The 19285-nt window shown below is 35.4% G+C and overlaps 1 protein-coding gene across 8 annotated transcripts in view; it reads left to right on the top strand.

Moving 5' to 3' along the window:
- The window catches only part of CEP170 (centrosomal protein 170), a 92885-nt gene extending 74376 nt beyond the window's left edge, over nt 1-18509 (top strand). For 2 of the 8 annotated variants that reach the window (XM_085575525.1, XM_085575530.1), the window contains 7 exons: nt 4259-4493; nt 8476-8653; nt 10077-10244; nt 10528-10616; nt 12544-12637; nt 15721-15772; nt 16145-18509. In XM_085575525.1, coding sequence (XP_085431651.1) covers nt 4259-4493; nt 8476-8653; nt 10077-10244; nt 10528-10616; nt 12544-12637; nt 15721-15772; nt 16145-16431 — 1103 coding nt within the window. In that variant the 3' untranslated portion in view covers nt 16432-18509. The remainder of the gene's footprint in view (nt 1-4258; nt 4494-8475; nt 8654-10076; nt 10245-10527; nt 10617-12543; nt 12638-15720; nt 15773-16144) is intronic. The other 6 variants (XM_085575526.1, XM_085575527.1, XM_085575528.1 and 3 more) reach the window with 6 other exon arrangements.
- Nucleotides 18510-19285: the final 776 nt, after the last annotated feature.

Below are 19285 nucleotides of genomic sequence, written 5' to 3' on the forward strand. Positions count from 1 at the left end.
CTCTCTATGAACTTTTGAGTTTTGTGTCCATGTCAAGAATTGCAGGCTTCCTAAACTTTTCCCAAGTTGCTGCATTGGAATGATTTGCTGCTTCTGTTAAGGGAAGTGAGTGTATCTCTCTCTTCTCACTCTATTAGTCTGTCACTTCATTGTCTTTGCTAAATGTTCCTTTCCCCATGTCCCACAGTCAAAGTTTACTGTAGCTTGTATAAAACACTGTTTTCAAGAGAGAAAAGATACCATCTTCTCATGGATACCCCAACAAAATAAGCTAGGTAATTTTAAAAGACCATTGTTTGAAAAATCTACAGTAGTAATAGCTTCTGTCTTATAAAACTGTATCAGTTAATATATATCAATGGAGAAGCCTATCAATGGAAAGGCCAGAATCTGAAAGCAATTAATGAAGTAGTCAGATACTTTCAAAACAAAATCATCGCTAAATTAACCAATTAGGTCTTGTTACTGTATAAGTAAAAAATCTTATTACTGCTGTTTAGGATTTAGAGTTCTGAATTTTGTCTGTATCAGTAACATTATTGTATAATTTTTTTATTGATTTAATTAGATTATACTTTAGGAAAATCTGAATTGTTTTGAAAGTGGTATAATCTTCTAGTGTATATAAGAGTATATTTATAAATGCATCTCCAACTACATATAGGCCACTTTAAATTCCTCAATTTAATTTTGTTTCTAGAAAAGTCAACAATTAATTTTGGTGCTTTTGGAAAGTACTAATGAAGTGCTTGACTAAAGCACGTCAGCTATTTGAATATGTTTTACTTCAGGCACATTTAATCAAGGCATAACAGGAATGGATTTTCTTCTCTCCATGGCTGTAGAAAGACTGGAAAATGAATGATTTTTACTACTGTTGGGTTTGGAGTTTTGTTTCCTTTACCAGAGGACTAGCTGCTCTCAAAATGTTAAATATGTTCCATGGGTTATCTCATCAGAGGTCAGTTAATATAATACTACCACATTATAGATAGTAAACAGTGGCAGCCTCTTAAATCCAGCCTGTAAAGAGAAAGTTATTTCTGCACTTCCCAAATCAATGTTCAGACATATATACCTGTAAAAATTGAGTAAGAATAAGATGTAATTTCTGGATTTTTTTATTGTCTTGTATTTCATGTGGATGAATAGCAACATGATAGGGTTAAAATTGTCAGAGCTAGCAGCAAATCTGCAATTTCAAGAATCATTTCTAATCCTTGATGCAGTGAAGTATTGCTTACTTTTATATGAAAGGGCAGGCAGATAAATGGAACATCTTGGATGAGAACTGTTAGCATTCAAGTTATTACCAGAGTTTTTCTGTGGTAGGAGGCTTGATAACTGAGAGCACTGTGAAGACATGCGAAGCAGAATTAGTAACTTTATAGCACAAGCAGTGAAAGGTCTGATCAAGGCACTGCATCATCAAACACTAGAGTGTGATCAATAAAAACAGAGGAGACCAAAGACCTACTTTCACAACAATGGAGAGAAATTGAAGATGATGTTACAGAAGGAGTTGTGTATCAGGAATACAAAGAGCAGGATCAGACCTTGTGCAGAGCAGCTAAGCTGCGATTGTAACATTAAGCTTTGAGTCAGAACAGAGGAACTTTGAGCATCCGTGTTTGGCAGCTCTGCTGGCTTGCTGACCTAGCTGTCATTGCAAATAGCTGGCAGATAGGTGATCAAAGCTGTTGAGGTAACTGTGGGGGAAAGGAAATTGATAATGGAGAAAAAACAGCCCTTTCTAAGTACGTTTTGGAAGTGGATGCACCTTGAGAAGTCAATGCCTCAATGAGAGCAGAATATATTCTAAGTAGTAAAAGGAATGTATTCAATACAATTTATTCTCAGATCTTTGAAGCGAGAGTATGTTGTCCAAATCGCCAAACTTGCCAGCTTAATGGTTGTCAGGACATTATACTCCTCACAGAATAGTCACTAAATTATGTTTGAGTGCTGATTATTTTATCCAGGGTTTTGGAGGATTTTCTAGTTAGTGGTACTGATATTCACAGTCATTGGTGTCTGAGATAAGCAAATGCAAGACAGCTTTCAGAAATGTACATAAACTACAGGGACATTTTGGGCCTGCATAATTTAAAGATGTCATTAAAAGCATATATATGCAAATATATAGCTACCTAACTGGGAAACATGCTTGGATATGATTGTCATGAACTTCACTTCGAGATTTTTACTGCTAGGCCTACAGTAACTTTGTCCTCATATTAAAGAGAAACACACTGATCATATGTAACACCCAAAATTTCAAGGCCTTAAAATTTAATGGTCTTTAAAATAGGAGTTTTATGATATTATGTAATGCTACAAATGATTGTTATTTCATTTCATTTCAGTTAGTATCTCTGAAATGCTCAAGCCTTTACAAAATTCAGTATTTTTGATTGAAAGTATAATCTTTTCCTAAACAAGTGTGGGTGGAAAAGAGGACCTAAGTCTAATTTTATAAATATATTTTATTTAAGCAAATGCTTCTAATCTGAATGTTTTAGATTGAATTAAACATGATAAAACACTATTTTGTACACAGAGAAACCCAAGCTTGACCCAGACCCAGACCCTGATGTTGAAACTTACAGTGGTAGAGTACTAGAAATCAAATCTGTTTCTGATATTTCACTTCTCATTCAATTTTTAGTTTTTAAATATATTATTACATATGCTCATTGTACAGTGCTGAGTTGCTGAACTATCTCACTTGAGAAATTTTAAGATAAATTTTATAATTATTTTGAAGACTATAACTTGAACTTGGACAAAGAATTTAAACAAAAATGGATGAAAAAATGTGGGCCCAACTATAAATCTCTTTGGACTTTGGTCACACATTGCTTGCATGCTGTTGGTGGGAAAATGTACTTTTTCTGCTCATGTTTTACTTCCCTAAGATGAAACAACTTTAAAGCCTCCAGAATGAGATCAGAAAGTAATTGGGGAAACATTGTTACTTTCTACAATAAAGTTAGCAAATTTTTTTAAAAGTAGAACTAGACACAATTTGATACCCACATTTAAACCTGAAAAAAATATGCAAGCATATTTTTGTTTTCAGGAGTTGAAACTTCATTAGTTGTATGAGGGAAGGGATGTAAGCTTATACACCAATGTCATATTCTCTATACCATAATCTTTGCATTACACAAAAATTACTTCCATTATTTGTTACTTAAATTCATACTGGTGTATACTTAATTTGTAATGTTTATTTTTTAATGTATCAGGACAAATCATTATTTAATTCTTGCCTTTTTTTAACATTAAAAAACAATTTACATAATTTGGTTCTATTATTTTTCAATCACCAATAGGTTGTCACACAGTTATTTCGTTTTCTGCAGTACTTACAGAGCGTTATGAATGTCAATTAATTTGGGGTATTAAATCCCCTGCAACAATTTAGCACGTTGTGGTGATAGGGATTTCTTTACACTTGGTGTTATCTCTTCCTGGTGGAAATGTCTGACAACAGCACATCTGCAATCCATTTTCTAGACTTCAGTAATTCATAAGGGGACAAGAGCCTCCTACTTAGTTCCAGTTCTCCTGTACTTCAGGCTGTCCTCAGCAACATGGCTGTATAATGCTTTATGTGCTGCATATCATAATATATACTTCTTTCTCTGAGGCTGCTTTTCTTATGGATGTTCTTCAGATTTTCATAACACAATTTTAATTTTACATATTCTTTTTTTTATAAGAAAAAGAAACACATAAGCACAGAATCATTAAGGTTGGAAAAGACCTACACATCATCTCGGAATTTTGTGCTTTCCTTATGTAAGCGTGCATTCCAGGCTTGGTGCCAGCTCCATCCCTCCTTCATATCTCTTCATTTTCTTTTTTGTGTATCACATAAACCTTGAATGAAATTCGGGAAAAAAAATCTGCAGAGAAAGTGCAATCTGACTATATACTTAAATGTTAATGAATTGGGCCCTTGTTTTGTAATACAGTTTGTTTGAGCTCATATAGAATCACTGGCTTTTACATCTTACTGTACCCATCACTATACAAAGAGCATTAGTTGTATGTTTTTCTTAATAAATATTTTTTATTTAACACAAATTTTGTAGCTTTCTTTTAAAGATGTAGTAGATAAACCCTTTGTGAGGTACCTGGGGATGGATGATAAGTAGCTGTGTGTTTTTGTGATGTTAATGAAGTAATGCTTTTTTTTTCTTATGAAAGATGCCATAATAATTATTTTTTAATAATTAAACTAATTTAGTAAGTGCAAGATGGAGGCGCTTTCCTACAGATTATGCTTCCACCTCAGAAGATGAATTCGGATCAAACCGTAATTCCCCTAAACATACCCGTCTGCGTACCTCTCCAGCCCTGAAAACTACGCGACTGCAGAGCGCTGGGACAGCAGCTCAAAGCAGCAACACATTCAAGCACAGGATAAAGGAGCAGGAAGACTACATTCGTGACTGGACTGCCCACAGGGAAGAGATAGCAAGGTGGGTTTGAAAGGAGTGCTCCTAAAATAACAGAGTTGGTACCCAAACACTTGTACAGGTGCACATAGAGGGCAAAGAGAGCTGATGGATTTTCTGTATCACTGCTTACTGCTTTCCTTCACTACTTAAAATTCTTCTTATGAGAGACTGGCAGACACAACACTCATATCACCAGCACATCTCTTTTTAGTGGAAAATGATAGTATCTTCTGATTTATGATAACCAAATCTCAGAAGATGAACTTTCAGTGGCATTATTGGGATTTGCAGAGGTACTTTGTGTATTTCCTGAGGCTGATGTGTATGTGATTTTTTAGTACCTTTGCAGATAGAGCTAGAATTTCAGATCAATCACAGGTGAGAGAGAAAAAAGTAAGCTTTGGAATGTGATAGACCATGTTCTCATTTTAATTTTTGATTTATCAAGACTATTTCATGTTAGGTACTTTCTGATTTAAGTCATGCATATTCACCAAAAAGTTGGGGTTTTTTTTTTGTTGCAAGTTCATGAGATTAGTATATCAATACCTCTGCTATTGCTGGTACTACTCTGCTTCAAGTGAACCAAGGAAAACTTAGTTGCACATTCTGGTAGCCAATTATTGCCATATCATGCAACACCCAGGCAGTGAAAACTTCAGAGAGCTTGCACAAGCATGTAAATGCTATTTATTTCTTAGAAGTCAGTGTTCAGGTGCAAAGATTTTCACAGAATTTAATTTTGAAGCCTAAAAAAAGAAATATGTTTTCCTTTTAAGATTAATTTTAGTACTGTGGAGTATTTTCTTAATACTGTGGAAGTGTTTTCCTTAGTGATTAATTATTTTTGTTTCCTGATTTGAGTAATATTTTTCAACATTTGTTTTTCTATTGTGATCTGTGCAAAGGGAAAATGTAGAGGCCTGAGAGGCACACAGAAGATACCTGAGGGAGTCTCACAGTATCTGGACAAATAATGAAATAAACATTTTCAAAATAATCTTCATAGAACATCTCTTTCTTTTCAGAAGTCTAAAGTTAGAGGTGGTTATAGGAAGGACTGTGTGTATATGGGAAAAATTATTGATAGCCTTAGCATATCAGTTCCTCCTGATAAATAGTACTGCTGAACCTCTTCTTGAGTGAAACTTTTTTATATGTTTTGCCCATCTAAGAGAGATTGACCCTGGACGTAATTCAGGATTCAGTCTAAACTCATTTGATTGTTAGGTTTGCAGGTTTTTCTCTTCCCTTGGGATTCTTACCCTTTCCTACATTGATGTATTGGCTTTAAAATTTTTTTAAAGGCTGTGTACTTATCCTACCTCTTCAGCTTTATTTTTAGTTGAAGTGCTAAGACACTCAAATCAGTACTGCCAAATTTTTAGGTTTAGGTAGAGATTTTACACAACCTGTGTTAAATGAGCTTATTTAAAGTAAAGAAGAGTAGCATTTAAATCTGAGAAATTCCAGGTTACTGTCATCTGTTGTCACTGCTTCCAATATCTTCTTTAGTCTCTGCCAAGAACACTTGCTGTAGGTCAGTAGTTCATACCTTCTGTTTCTCCATATCTTTGTTGTGATTCGCATTTTTGCTCCCTTGGCTTTAATTTTAACTTCTGTCCTTCTGTAAGATACTTTTTGTCTCTGCTCCTATTTCCTTGCTAACCACAAGCTCTATTATTGCCTACCCTGGTTTTTTTTTTTTTCCATCCTAGCCATCAGTCCAGCCTCTATGTTCAGGATTCCGTTTACTCTATTTAGAGTTTTTTAAAAAATTAATAGATGGTTATATGCTGTCATTAAAATTAGTTATTTATTTTTATTGTTGTTGAATAACTGATTAGATTGTAAGGATAAGCCTTTCATAAAATCCATGTGTAGCAGAAAGTAGTGTAGAAACTGTATAGCAAACATTTCAGGGCATCTGTGTTACCCTCATAATTCCATGACTTATCCAGATTGCACTTTTCACAGACTTCATGATTTACAGATGTTAATAAAATTGAAAATTTGAAAGAGGTGTTTAGAGAAACTTCCTGGAATAACTAAATTTGATTTAAGGCCACTTTGACATGGAGGGAATTTACATCCTCTGAGTAATGGGAGCTTCATGAATATTTTATTTAAGGATGTTAAAGTATTTTTACAAAATCCACTAAGTCACTATAGGAAGTGTAACATAATAGACTAAGAAAAGAAGGTTCCTAATCTTCTTTTTCACAGTGCTTCTCATTTAGTGCTCTGTATTGTTTCTATACAGGAATGTAATTGAGGCTTGAACTATAGCTTACTGTCACATAGAACATTATTCCAGATTTTGTTTACATGACTGATATTTGACGATGGTAATTACCTACCAAGTTGCTTGCCATCGATGTTAGAGTTGTTTGTTCTGATAGTTCTGGAATTCATTTGAATTAATCTTTATATAGAGATCTGACACTTTAGGCAATTTTGATTTCTTGCTAAGAACTCAAATGAAGTGGTTGTTTCATGTTGAAGTATTGCTGATTTCTGTGAAGAGTTAAGTCTTCATTAATTGATGCTACTTTTGATTATGGTTTTAATGACATTTCTCTTCTGAAAAATTTGCTGATAATTGAAGTCTCCTGGTTTTATTTTCTTCACAACTACTCATTGAATACCATAATTGTCCCAGAAAATCAAATGTGAATAGTAGCAACTTCTAGAAGTTAGATGATTGTATGACACAAAGGAAATAGCTGTTTTAGTGTATCTACTATGAAGAATATTGGACTTTTAATGGCATGTGTAAATTGCCACATATTTGTTTACAGCCTTCTTCCAATTATATGAATCTAAGCTGCACAAAGTTGCACTTCATTGCATATTGCTGATGATTCACCACAAAATCCAGTGTTGGAATTTGGCTGGAAATTTCTGTAGTTATGTTTGCCTTTGTAGTTGAAATTCTATTCACTTAGTCTTAAGCTATCTCTAGGCCAGTGGTGTCCATTGTTTTTGACTTGAAGGCAAAGTGAAAATTAAGAGCAAAAGGAAGCTCACCTTGAACAATCAATCTCTGTGGAGCCCAGGGTGTGTCACTGTAACGTGACTGTGCACCTCCTTCCATTTGAGTGGTGTCACTGAGTCCTCGGTGGCACAGAAGTGGCACTGTCGGCTTCTGTGCCTTCAGTGCTGTCAGGCAGAAGTGTGAAAGGGGGATCACTTGACAGTCTGCTTTTCTCAAATCTGTGAGCCAAGCTGGCGATTCAGAGTGCCACAGTTAGTAAGGCTTTTGCTTTTTGGGGATTTTTTGGCTTGTTCGCTCCTTCTTTTGGGGTGTCCTGGGGAGGAGTAGCACAAGCAGAACAAGCGAGAGCAAAGCTGGTTTTTTTGATGCGCTGAATCAGAAGGAAAGTAAAGGACTCTTTGGCTGGGAATTCAGCTGTATTTTTGTAATGCTATCATATCCAGGTTTTTAAAGGTATGTTGTATTTTTGCCACTGAAAAATTTGTCTTGATTACATTTGGGGATTTGGGGTATTGGTCTGGAATTTCAGACCCATGAGCAGCTTGATCTGAGCAAGGTGCACACCTGCTAGAAAATCAGAATCCTGAAAACATTTTTTTCAAGTAGTCAAACTAAGGTACAAATTAAATGATTTCTGAACCTTTCAGATTTACTGCCATGTTACACAGCTCATCTGTGCAGTATTTTCAGCATATTTCCTATGCACCCTCTGTGTTGGATATACTGCACATAGCACACATCTGTCTGGATCCTAAGAAGAAATAAGGATACTCTGTCTTTTGAGATCATCTTTCATCTTCTTCCTCTAGAAAAGCATGCTACTAAAAGCTTCAGTCAGAATTTGCTTTTATGGTTCTACAAATAATCTTTCTGTTTAAAAAGGAATGCAGGTTTTCATAGCATGGTTATCAGGAACTAGAATTTACAACCTCAAAGGCTGCAGACTGGGCTCTACTGACCCAAAAGTATTTGTAGGAGAGAATGTAACACTCTCTTTATTACTAGGATCAGTCAAGATCTGGCTCTCATCGCACGGGAAATCAACGATGTAGCAGGAGAGATAGATTCAGTGACTTCATCAGGCACTGCCCCCAGTACCACAGTAAGCACTGCTGCCACCACCCCTGGCTCTGCCATAGACACTAGAGAAGAGGTAGGAGATCTTCATGGAGAAATGCATAAGGTTCTTCCTTTTCTTTATTTCTTTTGCTTTTAGCATTTTGCATAGCCTTTTTAGTTACTTCCACTCAACCCATGTGCATGATCTTAACATCGTATTTTTTATTTGAAGTTCCTTTATATTTCAACAAACAACTCAGAAGTTATTTTTTGAACACAGCTTGTCAAAAGTATACATACTATCTGTCTGTCTCTTTTTTCCCACGAAACATATATAAGATAGCTGTTTTTTGCTTGTCTGTAGCCTTCGATACTGTTGGATGGTATCTAAGTGCATATAAAGATACTAGTGTGTATGCACAACTATATATAAATGTATATATTTAATTCTTTGCTTAGCTATTAAAAACAAAAAAGTCCCTCTTTTCACAGGTGACATAAAACTTTCATCTTCTGAACACTGAAATACTAGGTACCATCAGTTAACTTTAGATTTTTTTTCTTAATAACATTGTCAGAAACTGCCTTGAAATAAGTTTGTTTTATTCTTCTAATAATTCTTATTTTCTTTGGCTACTTCTGGTGTGCTGTTCTATGAATATATTGACTAACGTGTTCTAGTAATCATCACAGGTCTAATGCTGGTAAACATGTTAATCTGAATTTAAATCATCACTTCCTACCATGTTACAATTCACCATAATAATGTGTTGTAAATGTTTAATGCATTTTTTTCTTCATAGTATTCCTTTCAAAATATGTTTTATTCATTTTTGTGTGCATAAATTTTGGTTAATGCACTAGTTTACTGTGGTTAGTTTAATACTGTCTTTTTCTGTGGAAGAAAGATATAAACAGAAATAAGAAATCTGTGAGCTGGGTACTCAGAAAAACTATAAATGCACTCACATAGATTTTGGGTTTAATTCTCATAGACTGCAGCTAAACTTTAAAAAGTAAAATGCTCTTTTTCTCAGATACAATTAGATCACTCCAATTTTTTTTTATCATTAAATACTTATTTTCTTCTTCAAAAAATACAATGCACTGTGTATATACTGCAGGTGGTAGTATCTCCTTTGGGTAGTGTAGGTCTTTCTGTAACACTGACTTATTTGAAAAAAAAACTAAATCTTGGAGTACTCTTCTAAATTCCACAGGTATGTTCCATTAATCAGAGGAATTAATTATTCAGTACCAGTTTATAGGTAGCTATTATGCTACCTGCCCATAAGCAAAATTTCAGTGGGGTAGTCTAAATTTGCCAAGTATGTCTAATATTTAAAAAAAAAAACAAAACAAATCTTTTTCATTTGTACAAGATATTTTTACATAAGAGATGCATCATTTTATACTATAGAAAACAACAGAATTATTATATTTGATAGGCATCTTAGAAACTGTTTCAGGAGAAAAATAACCCAGTAATCTGATTATTGAATGTATCCAGTAGATTTCATGAACTTCATTTTTCTTTTATCCTGCAGTTGGTGGACCGAGTATTTGATGAAAGTCTCAATTTTAGAAAAATCCCTCCAATAGTGCATGCGAAACCCCCGGAAGGGAATGGTAGGCCTAGTGATGCCAGACCTCAGCTGACAGAGGCCCTCGATCCCCCAACAATTACCCGCAGAAGGACTTGGAGCAGAGATGAAGTGAGCACTCCACAGGATTCTCTCTAAGAATGTGTCAATTTTAAGCTTTTACAATTATCTCCCCACTTATAATTCTAGACATTATCCTGTCTCTCCTACCTCTAGCAGGTGGCATTAATATTTGAAAAAATAATGTATTATTGTATCAGCAAAATGTTCAACTATTGTATATGATACTATCTAAAACATAAGTAAGATTTTTTTTATAGTTGAAGATACCAAAATATGTGGAGTTGTTACTATTAAACTAGTAATATCCTTTTTTATTAAAAACTTACTGCAGGTTATGGGGGACAGTTTGCTGCTGTCCTCAGTCTTCCAGTTTTCTCGCAAGATAAGACAATCCATAGACAAAACAGCTGGCAAAATCAGGTGGGTTGTTAAAAATGGTTGTTATTGCTGAAAACGTCTGTTCCCATCAACATTCCCAGCAGTAAAAAAAGACATATATAGTAGTCACAGAGGAAATGTACATAGTAGAAACTTGTCTTTTAAAAAAGTACTCTTACCTATGGCATTTTTAACATTCATAAGTATTTGGAATTAATACTTTTCCATTAATCCTTCTGTTTATTTCACTTTATATGAAGAGAAATATCGGGAAAGTTTACGTGGACAGAACAGCATCCAATAGAGCAGCTCTTCCAACATATACAATTCTGTGCAAAATCTACACAACCTCTGTGCAAGTCTTGTAAAACTCCCTTCCTTAAAAGATAAGATAAAATGTTGCTGACCTCTAAAATTGATCCCTGTAGGTTTGCCAAGTAAGGATTTTGCATTTTTTAACTCCTCAATGACAAGCAAGTACTAAATTTTCCATTGTATTTGAAATTTCTGGTATCCAAGCTGTATGGCTTTGCAAGCTTTTTCACTCCTTGACAAAACATATAAAAAATTTGACAGACCTCTATTGATGAACTTTTTCAAAAGATGATGAACCTAGTTAATGCCTTAACATGTTTTATGCTTTCTTCTCTGCAATTCTGATTACTTTTAATTTATTTATTAATTCCTTCCCCAAGAAAAAGTGTGTATTAATGTTTACTCCTTGTGTGCTTTGTGAATACACCCAAGTCTGGTCACTTGCCAAAATGTCCCATGACATTTTGTCATCAAAGTAGCACTTCCTCTGACATGGATCTGTTCCAAAGCAGCAGTGAGTGAAAACCTCAAAGACAGAAGAGTTAATGCAGCTTCTGCATGAGTTGTCTACAGACATCTGTGTGATAAAATAAGGCAGGGTACCTATTGAAAAATTAGGTATTCCTGACAGGATAATAATGGAGAATGAAATTCCCCATGTGATATCCAGAACTGAAGAAAGGTGAACAGAAATGCAGCACTAAGGCTCACAGCTTTCTTTCAAATTCTTAGTCTCTGTGACATTCACTGTATCATGAACTTACAAATTAAACATTATTTCCTCAGAGACCTAGTTACAGTGATAGCTTCTTTTAAATATACTACTCTTTGACCATGATTTGAAACACTGTGGTTTATTTGCTTAGCAGTTTTACTGCAGCTATTTTTGAACTTTTAACTTTTAAATATCAATTACAGAATAAGTGGATTCTGTGTCATTCTTTTTCCTTTTCTTTTCCAATTGCACCAATGGAGAAAGTTTAAATTCTGAATATTATATGACAATGGAAACAAAAATTTTATCAAGCGGCGAAACAAGACATAAAAAATGGGAATCTCCCAGTATGCTTTGGAGTTTTACAATTAGAAGTTACTTCGTTAAACATGTAATATTAGTGATACTCATACTACTAGAACATATATATATATATATATATATGGTACATATTGCAACTTTTCAATTACATTTTTTTAGAAAATGTTATTTTTTAAACTTCCTAAAGTGTTTATTTTTATTCATATAAAATACAAATGTAAAAGTTGAATTCCTTTACCTTATATTATGCTGTTATTGTAAAATGCAGTATTAATGGGGAGTTTTCTCACTACAGTAAAATAGCTGGCTTTTAAAAAATGTGTCAGTGCTGGAGGAAAGAACCAGCCGTGTCTGTATATATACTATAAGCAAGTATTTAGCTACAGAACTGCCATTTTAATGTCAATAGTAATGATTTTACTGAAAATCATGAAACCTGTATGCTTCCCTGAAAATTTAAACTGTATGGTTAGATTCTGTCAGGTTTCAGTTTTTTATATTTTATTTTAATTTAGTACTCCTTATGTTGTTTTCTCCTATCATGTTATTTAATCTTTCAAATTATTTTGTAGGGGTTTTTTTCTGTTTTAAACATACTGTTGGATTTCTTTCTTCTAGAATATTATTTAAGGACAAGGACAGAAATTGGGAAGAAATTGAAAACAAGTTACGAGCTGAAAGTGAAGTTCCTATTGTGAAAACATCAAGCATGGTATGAATAGTTACTTTTTCTGGGTCTGATTGTGCTGCTCATCTCATGGCTAAGTAATCAGTAGAGGAATGTGGCATTTTCAATGACAAGGGCAAAAATTTTTAAAAGCTCTTATTTAGACACTAAGTAGCTTTCAAGAATAAACCTAATCTTCAATAATGACTAAGACTTACTGTCTTAGTAAGTAATTACTTTCTTATTGTCTCATTAAGAAGCAAGAAATTGTTCAGGGGAAATTTTCAGATAAAGAGTGCAGTAAAAGGGATGCAAACTATACATAGACCATCAGTATGTTTGTTAAATAAAAGGTAGTAACCATTAGTTGGAATGTTAGATTGCTTTTGAATTAACTTGGTTTACAGTCTAAAAACTGCTTTACCTACTAATCATTAATGCTTAATATATAATACTTACCAGTAGTAATACTGATTATTAATATTTAGAGGAATTGTTTTGTTTTAATGCATGTGATGAAGATAATCCATATACACATTGCAATAAAAGGACTTTTCAGTTAAACATAATAAGCTGTTTTATTTAATAGCCTAATTACTTAAATCAGCTATGGTTTATGGCCTGGTTTAAGGCCATTTCAAGACCAGACTGTGTGACAGTGTGAGGGGACACACCACAGGTTGTGTCTCAGTACACATCTCCTCTGCTTCTAAACACAGAGCATAGGGTTTGAAAAACATCCTTGCATGAGACAGCAGGCAGAGCTTACTAGATTATCCATCTACAGAGTCTGCTGTTAAAAATATCTGTTTACAGAGGCAGGATTTTCTGTGGGAGAGAAAACTGCTCAAATGTGACTACATCTCCTCTGGCATGGAACTGGCTAGAACTTCTCTGTTAGCTCATCATCAGTTAGTAAACTCCTTCAGCCTAATTTTTTCTGGAAGTATAAAAGACTTGACCTGTAATTTTGGCAGAATGGTGTATTTATGAAGAACAATCATTAGTAACTCAGTACTGTAATTTAATGGACTTGTTGATAGTTTTTGTTAGGTGTTTCAAAAATTTAATTAAGCAAGTTCCGATTGGAAGTTTCTAATTTTAGAAATCTTATAATATAAGGAGTTTTTCTTATCCCTCTCCAGAATAAGATCCAAATTTAGTGCTTTATATTCTACATGTCCTAAATATGGGGGGTTAAGGTACTCTTTAAAAAATAAAAATATTAATTGTATGTTTATCCTAAATTCACCATTTTACTGATTTATTTTCAGTCTATTAAAGCATCTCACACTGCTTGAAAGTTTATGGGTTGTTTGTGGGTTTTTTGTATATGAACTGATTTTCAAGATTCTGCTTAGCTTTCAGAGCAATATGTTGTTCAAATGCAGTGTCTTTTTTTACCACAGAACACTAAAAGTTAAGAAAGGACAGTTGTAAGTGATGTTTGTTTTGTCCTTAAAACATTTATGTCCAGCTCAGATGTGAAATCTGCTTAAAGATAATGACTTCGTAACAATAATCAATCTCTTTGCCACCCATGAAAATCATGCTACTTAGTACAGAACAGCTTTCTGAAATGGATTAATGGTTTTCTGAAATCAGTGCCTTTGAAAATTCTCAGCTTTAGAATACCACTGACAGCTCTTCTCAGCAACTCGGTTAACTCTAGTCTTCCATTTAGGATCCTTCAATTGTAGGATTTACATATCTATACTAATATAAATATGCTAATTATATAACCAGGGAAATTACTCAGGAAGTGTGTCGCTGTCGACGCAGGATGGGAATGAGAAGACTGACTCAGAAGACTGCTGAGAGTAAAACTCTGGTTTATTCAAAATGCCCTGCTCTTTATACAGAGCTTCGTGAGGACCAACTTCATTGGCCCTGAAGTGAAAACAACCCAAACCATTGGTGCAGAGTGCTTGATGCACAGTAATAGAACTTAACTATAAACGATGTGAACAACAAGAGAGATAAAGAATTATTTACATTCCTCTCCAGCTCTTTCCCAGGCTTCTGCCTGGCTAGAAACTCTCCGTTTCACTCTTTGACTGAATCTGAGACCCACAGGAAGTGGTCATAACATCAAGCCTGCCAGATTTCAAGAACCCTTTGTAAAATGCTCTCAGGCACTTGGCGTGATTCTTGGGGTGTCCTGTGCAGGGCCAGGAGCTGGACTCATAGTCCTTGTGGTTCCCTTCCAGCTCAGGTTTTTCTGTGATCCTACAGCTTAAGATGTGGTCCATTTAATGATTGCTGTGTTTCTCAGTGCATTGCTGTGGCTATGTCTATGTTAGCAAGCAGTGCAGCACAGTGGAGAAAAAGGCAGAGTGCTGAGACCCCAGCACTGGGGTGCTGTGCAGGGTCTCATGGGCACAAGGGCAAATGGGTGCAGACAGAACCTTGATGCAGTCATCTCACTGTCTGACTCATGTCTCTAAAACCTTATAAATTACTCTGTTCCATTTAATACCGAGTTTATCTTGTTGCTTCCCTTTCAAGGTCTGCTGTTACTTTGCCTGATATCTACTGAGCTGTGGTAGAGCAAAGCCTGTGCTTGAGCAGAGGTGGCACAGGCAGATGAGCAAGGGTCAGAATGAGGCCATGGGGATGGTAGCAGGCAGTCAGTGCAGAGGGCTCTGGGTTTCTGAGTAGAACATGGCTCTCCAGCCTCCAGCACTGCCACCCATGGCTGGGCCACCACCAGCACGGTTGTTCTTGATGCCAAGAGGGACAATCCAAATAGGATAATGCAATTGGGCAGCTTTGGGAGGGGTATTGTTCACTCCTGAGAGGTAGTTTAATCTCTTTTAATTTAAAGTTTAAATCTCTTTTTCCATACTGGAAATTTCCTTTATTTTTCCATCATGGCCTTAAACTGAGATAGGGAAGATTCAGATTAGACATTAGAAAAATATTTTTCACTGTTAAAGTGGTCAGGGCAGGAACAGATTGCCCAGGGTGAAGTCACCATCCCTGGAAGTGTTTAGGAGGTTTCTGGATCTGGCACTGGGTGATGGTTTAGTGACATAAGAACTGCAGTGGCATATCTGGATTAACAGCTAGACTTAAAAGCTTAAGGGTCTCTTCCGACCTCTTCCAATTGGTTGTTTCTTTTCTAGGAAATATCATCAATCTTACAGGAACTGAAACGAGTTGAGAAGCAGCTGCAAGGTACAAATCTTTTTTCACTTTTCTCTTCTGTGGTTGAAGCCACTTAAGTTAAAACCATCATTCTGTCCCTATAACCTAATCATAGATGGTTTATCATCCCTGTTTCCTGTCCATACATCAATTTGTGTTCAGTTTGTGCAGTTTCATTTCATCTAAAGCTTTATTCTATGTAACTGCTTTTGAATACATATATCAGTTTACATCTATGTTGGATACACCATTTCTTTGTCATGGGCAACACACATAAAAACTCACATCTGTCATCATAAAAATAGAAGTGTGAGATAAGGATTTCCATATTTTATAGTAACAGAAAATTGTATTTTTTTATGGTTTCTTCCCTATCCTTCTCATCTCTTCTTCATTGCTTAGCAATTAATGCCATGATTGACCCTGACGGTACCCTGGATGCTCTGAGCAACTTGGGATTCGCCAGCCCCATCTTAGCAGCCCAGCCGAAGCCGAAGCCCAGCCCTGCTTCCCAAGGCCTCCGCCCGGCAGGGCAGCCAAACTGCCAGCCTGAGCCCCGGGCTGCCCGTCCCACCGCCGGCCCCGTGGCACCTGAATTGGAAAATGCTGAATCAGAGGCAGATTTCAGCATACATTTCAATAGGTTTAACCCAGATGGGGAAGAAGAGGATGCCACCCTGCGTGAGTGACATCTCAGTGTTTGATACAAAAACCTTTCATGTGGAATGTTTAGAAATCAAGGAAAACTTATAATGTTTGTTTTTATAATTAAAAAAAAAAAGGCTTGGTCAAACAGTTGTTTTATTAAACCAGTTTTTTTTAATTGTGATGCTTTGATTGTCACACAAATCCTTTTCAAATCATAAAGATATGCATAGATACCAGTGTAGGAAAGCAGATTGTGGCAGGTTTGCCCTTTGTGGTTGTGTGCTTTGCGAAAGAATTATTATATCATCAGTTTTCCCTTAATAGATTTATTTCTTTTTAAAAGCCATGCAAGCAGTCTAACATTTAATGAAAACCCCAAATCTCTTTGCCAAGCTGCTCTGATGAACAGACTTCCTCCTCTAAAGCTTGTACAGAACAGTTGAACTGTTGAATTTTGATTTTGAATTAGATGATTTATATAGGAAACATTATCTTTGACTACAATGACAATTACTGCAAAAGTAAGACAGATTTCAGAAAGCATTCATTCCCATGTACTGGAAAATCTCACACAGTTCTGTGGTTTATGTAACCTTGTTGCTGCGTAAATTGTCTTGGGGTTTACAAATAAGTTCACATATTATGTTTGCACTAAAATTTGCTGGGAGTGGTAGGTGAACATATCGATATCATTGAACAGCAATCAGTAGTTTGGTGTACATAGAAAACTGATAATACTGTCCTTGTATTATCGTTGCAGTGTTTTAACCCACTTTCTGAAAAGACTATTTGGCACTTTTTTATCTTCTTCAAAAGTCTTTTTGATGTTAATGAAAGTAGAAGTATTTCATATCTCATTTCTGTCCAAATCTTTGTTGAAAGTGACTAGGAAATAAATTTGAATGTATAGCAATGCAGGACATATTAAAGCATATTGAGGCAAATGGGCTCTCACCAATCCAAATGCAATGTAAGCTTACAGAAGAAATTACTGTTTATTTGGAATGGTCATGAGGTGTAAAATTTTCTTTAGGGAACTTGGAAATCGAGTTGTCATGATTTCCTTGATCAATAGATGCACTCCCAAGCAAATTATTTTATTTGCTTCTGTATATTTTCCTGTAGTCTGGCTAGTAAAACTGTTCCTGTCTTACATATTTAAAAGGATTCTGGGCGACGACTGCTAACATGAACATTTTGCTTATACCACTGAAAAGCAAGTCTATTTAAAGTTTCCTATATAAGCCTATTTTCCTTATCAGTTATCCCAATAACTTAACATTTGGAAATAATGAAAAAAATTAAAGTAAATTACTTTGTATTTCCAGAACACTGTAATTTGGAGGAATGTTTTTTCTGTTAAATGTAACTAATAGACTGGAATTTTCTTATGTTTGCATCAGTCTCTATATATTAAGGTTAAAGATACACTTTTGCAGCTTTTATGAAATGGTCTTTAATATTTCAGCAATAATCCTGTATGAGATTTGTTTTTAAAAAACCGACTTTCTGTACGCTTTTAAATTGTACAGGCTTTCAAAAATCAGTAAAAGTTGGACCAGTTAATAAAGATGCAAAAAGTTTTTTTGTAGAGATGTAAAAACAAAACCACTAATCTGTTGTATAATGGATTTCATATTTTCTTTAAAAAAAAACTAAAAGCAAACAGTCATCATGTATGACTCAATATGCTCTACTCCAGCTAACTATGGGAGCCTGAATGACACTAGTTTACAGGGGCTACAGGAAAATTTTTGAAGGTGCAGAAGGGCAAAAATAGATGGAAACTAGAGCTAAGTGTTGAAAAATGACTGTACCGAACCATCACCATAATTCCTTCTTTTGTTTAATGCTTGGGAACATAATTTTTCTGCAGATTCAAGTGGAAAGTAGGAAATGGCTAGGAAGGATTAAAGGTGCAGGCTTTTCATACGAGGTTCTGTTTGTGTTATTTCAGGCATTTTTACCTTTATGTTGTGTAATAAGCATTTTGCATTACTATGTTATTATTTTGTATGGACATGTTCTCCTTATTTATTTTTGTTACATTTATTATGTATGTTATTTTGTTATATGCATTTACAACTCCATTTTTAAATAAAGTGTTTCTGGAACTTTACAAATGTGTGAATATGTAATTGAGAGCTGAGAAGTTCACACAATCTTTCTGCAGATTAACTCACCTTTACAGAAATAGGAAATTATATTTTTTCATAAATACCTTCTCTCCAGAAAAAGTTCTGTTATTGCCACCACTTGCTGTCCCATACTCAGGTTCTTTTCCACACTTGAATTGATTTTGTGTGCAAAGCTAGAGGCAAAAGTAATCCAGTATGCCAGTCACCCACCAGTGCCTCTGTTTCCCTTTTAATGCACCTGCCAGCTGCAACAGTAGATGGTTATCAGACTGTTTTCCCTCTGCTTCACATATTGGAAAACTTTACTGAATATGCTGATCTGGCTCCACACTGCTGCCTTTGTTTCTTCTGTCCTAGGTTTGACTATGCCTGCTTTTCCTGCAAGACACTAAATTGCCTTTTCTTAGCGGGCTTTATGCAGGAACAAAACCTTAAATTTAGTAAAAGCTCCATTAATTTCTTCTCAGGGTAAACATTGCGGTGTTGCTGAGCTTTGCTGTGATTCAGCATCACCCGCTCTGATCCTGCTTCTGCTAGTGAGTAACACTCACTAGCACTCAGCTCTGCAGGGGCAGGAGATTTCTGCTGCTCTTCAGAGATGCCAGTTTGGTGTAGTCAAAATCGTGAGAAAGTTACAAAGGTTCTCCACTTGCACAGGACTTCTTCATATCCCCTAGCTTCATTATCTGCTATCACTTCTTCACTTGTTGCCAGCATCCCTCTGTCTTTGCAAAGGATAGAGGAATGCACTTCTGGG

Source organism: Lonchura striata, chromosome 3 (assembly GCF_050655825.1).
Source record: "Lonchura striata isolate lonStrDom1 chromosome 3, ASM5065582v1, whole genome shotgun sequence".
Lineage (NCBI taxonomy): Eukaryota > Metazoa > Chordata > Aves > Passeriformes > Estrildidae > Lonchura > Lonchura striata.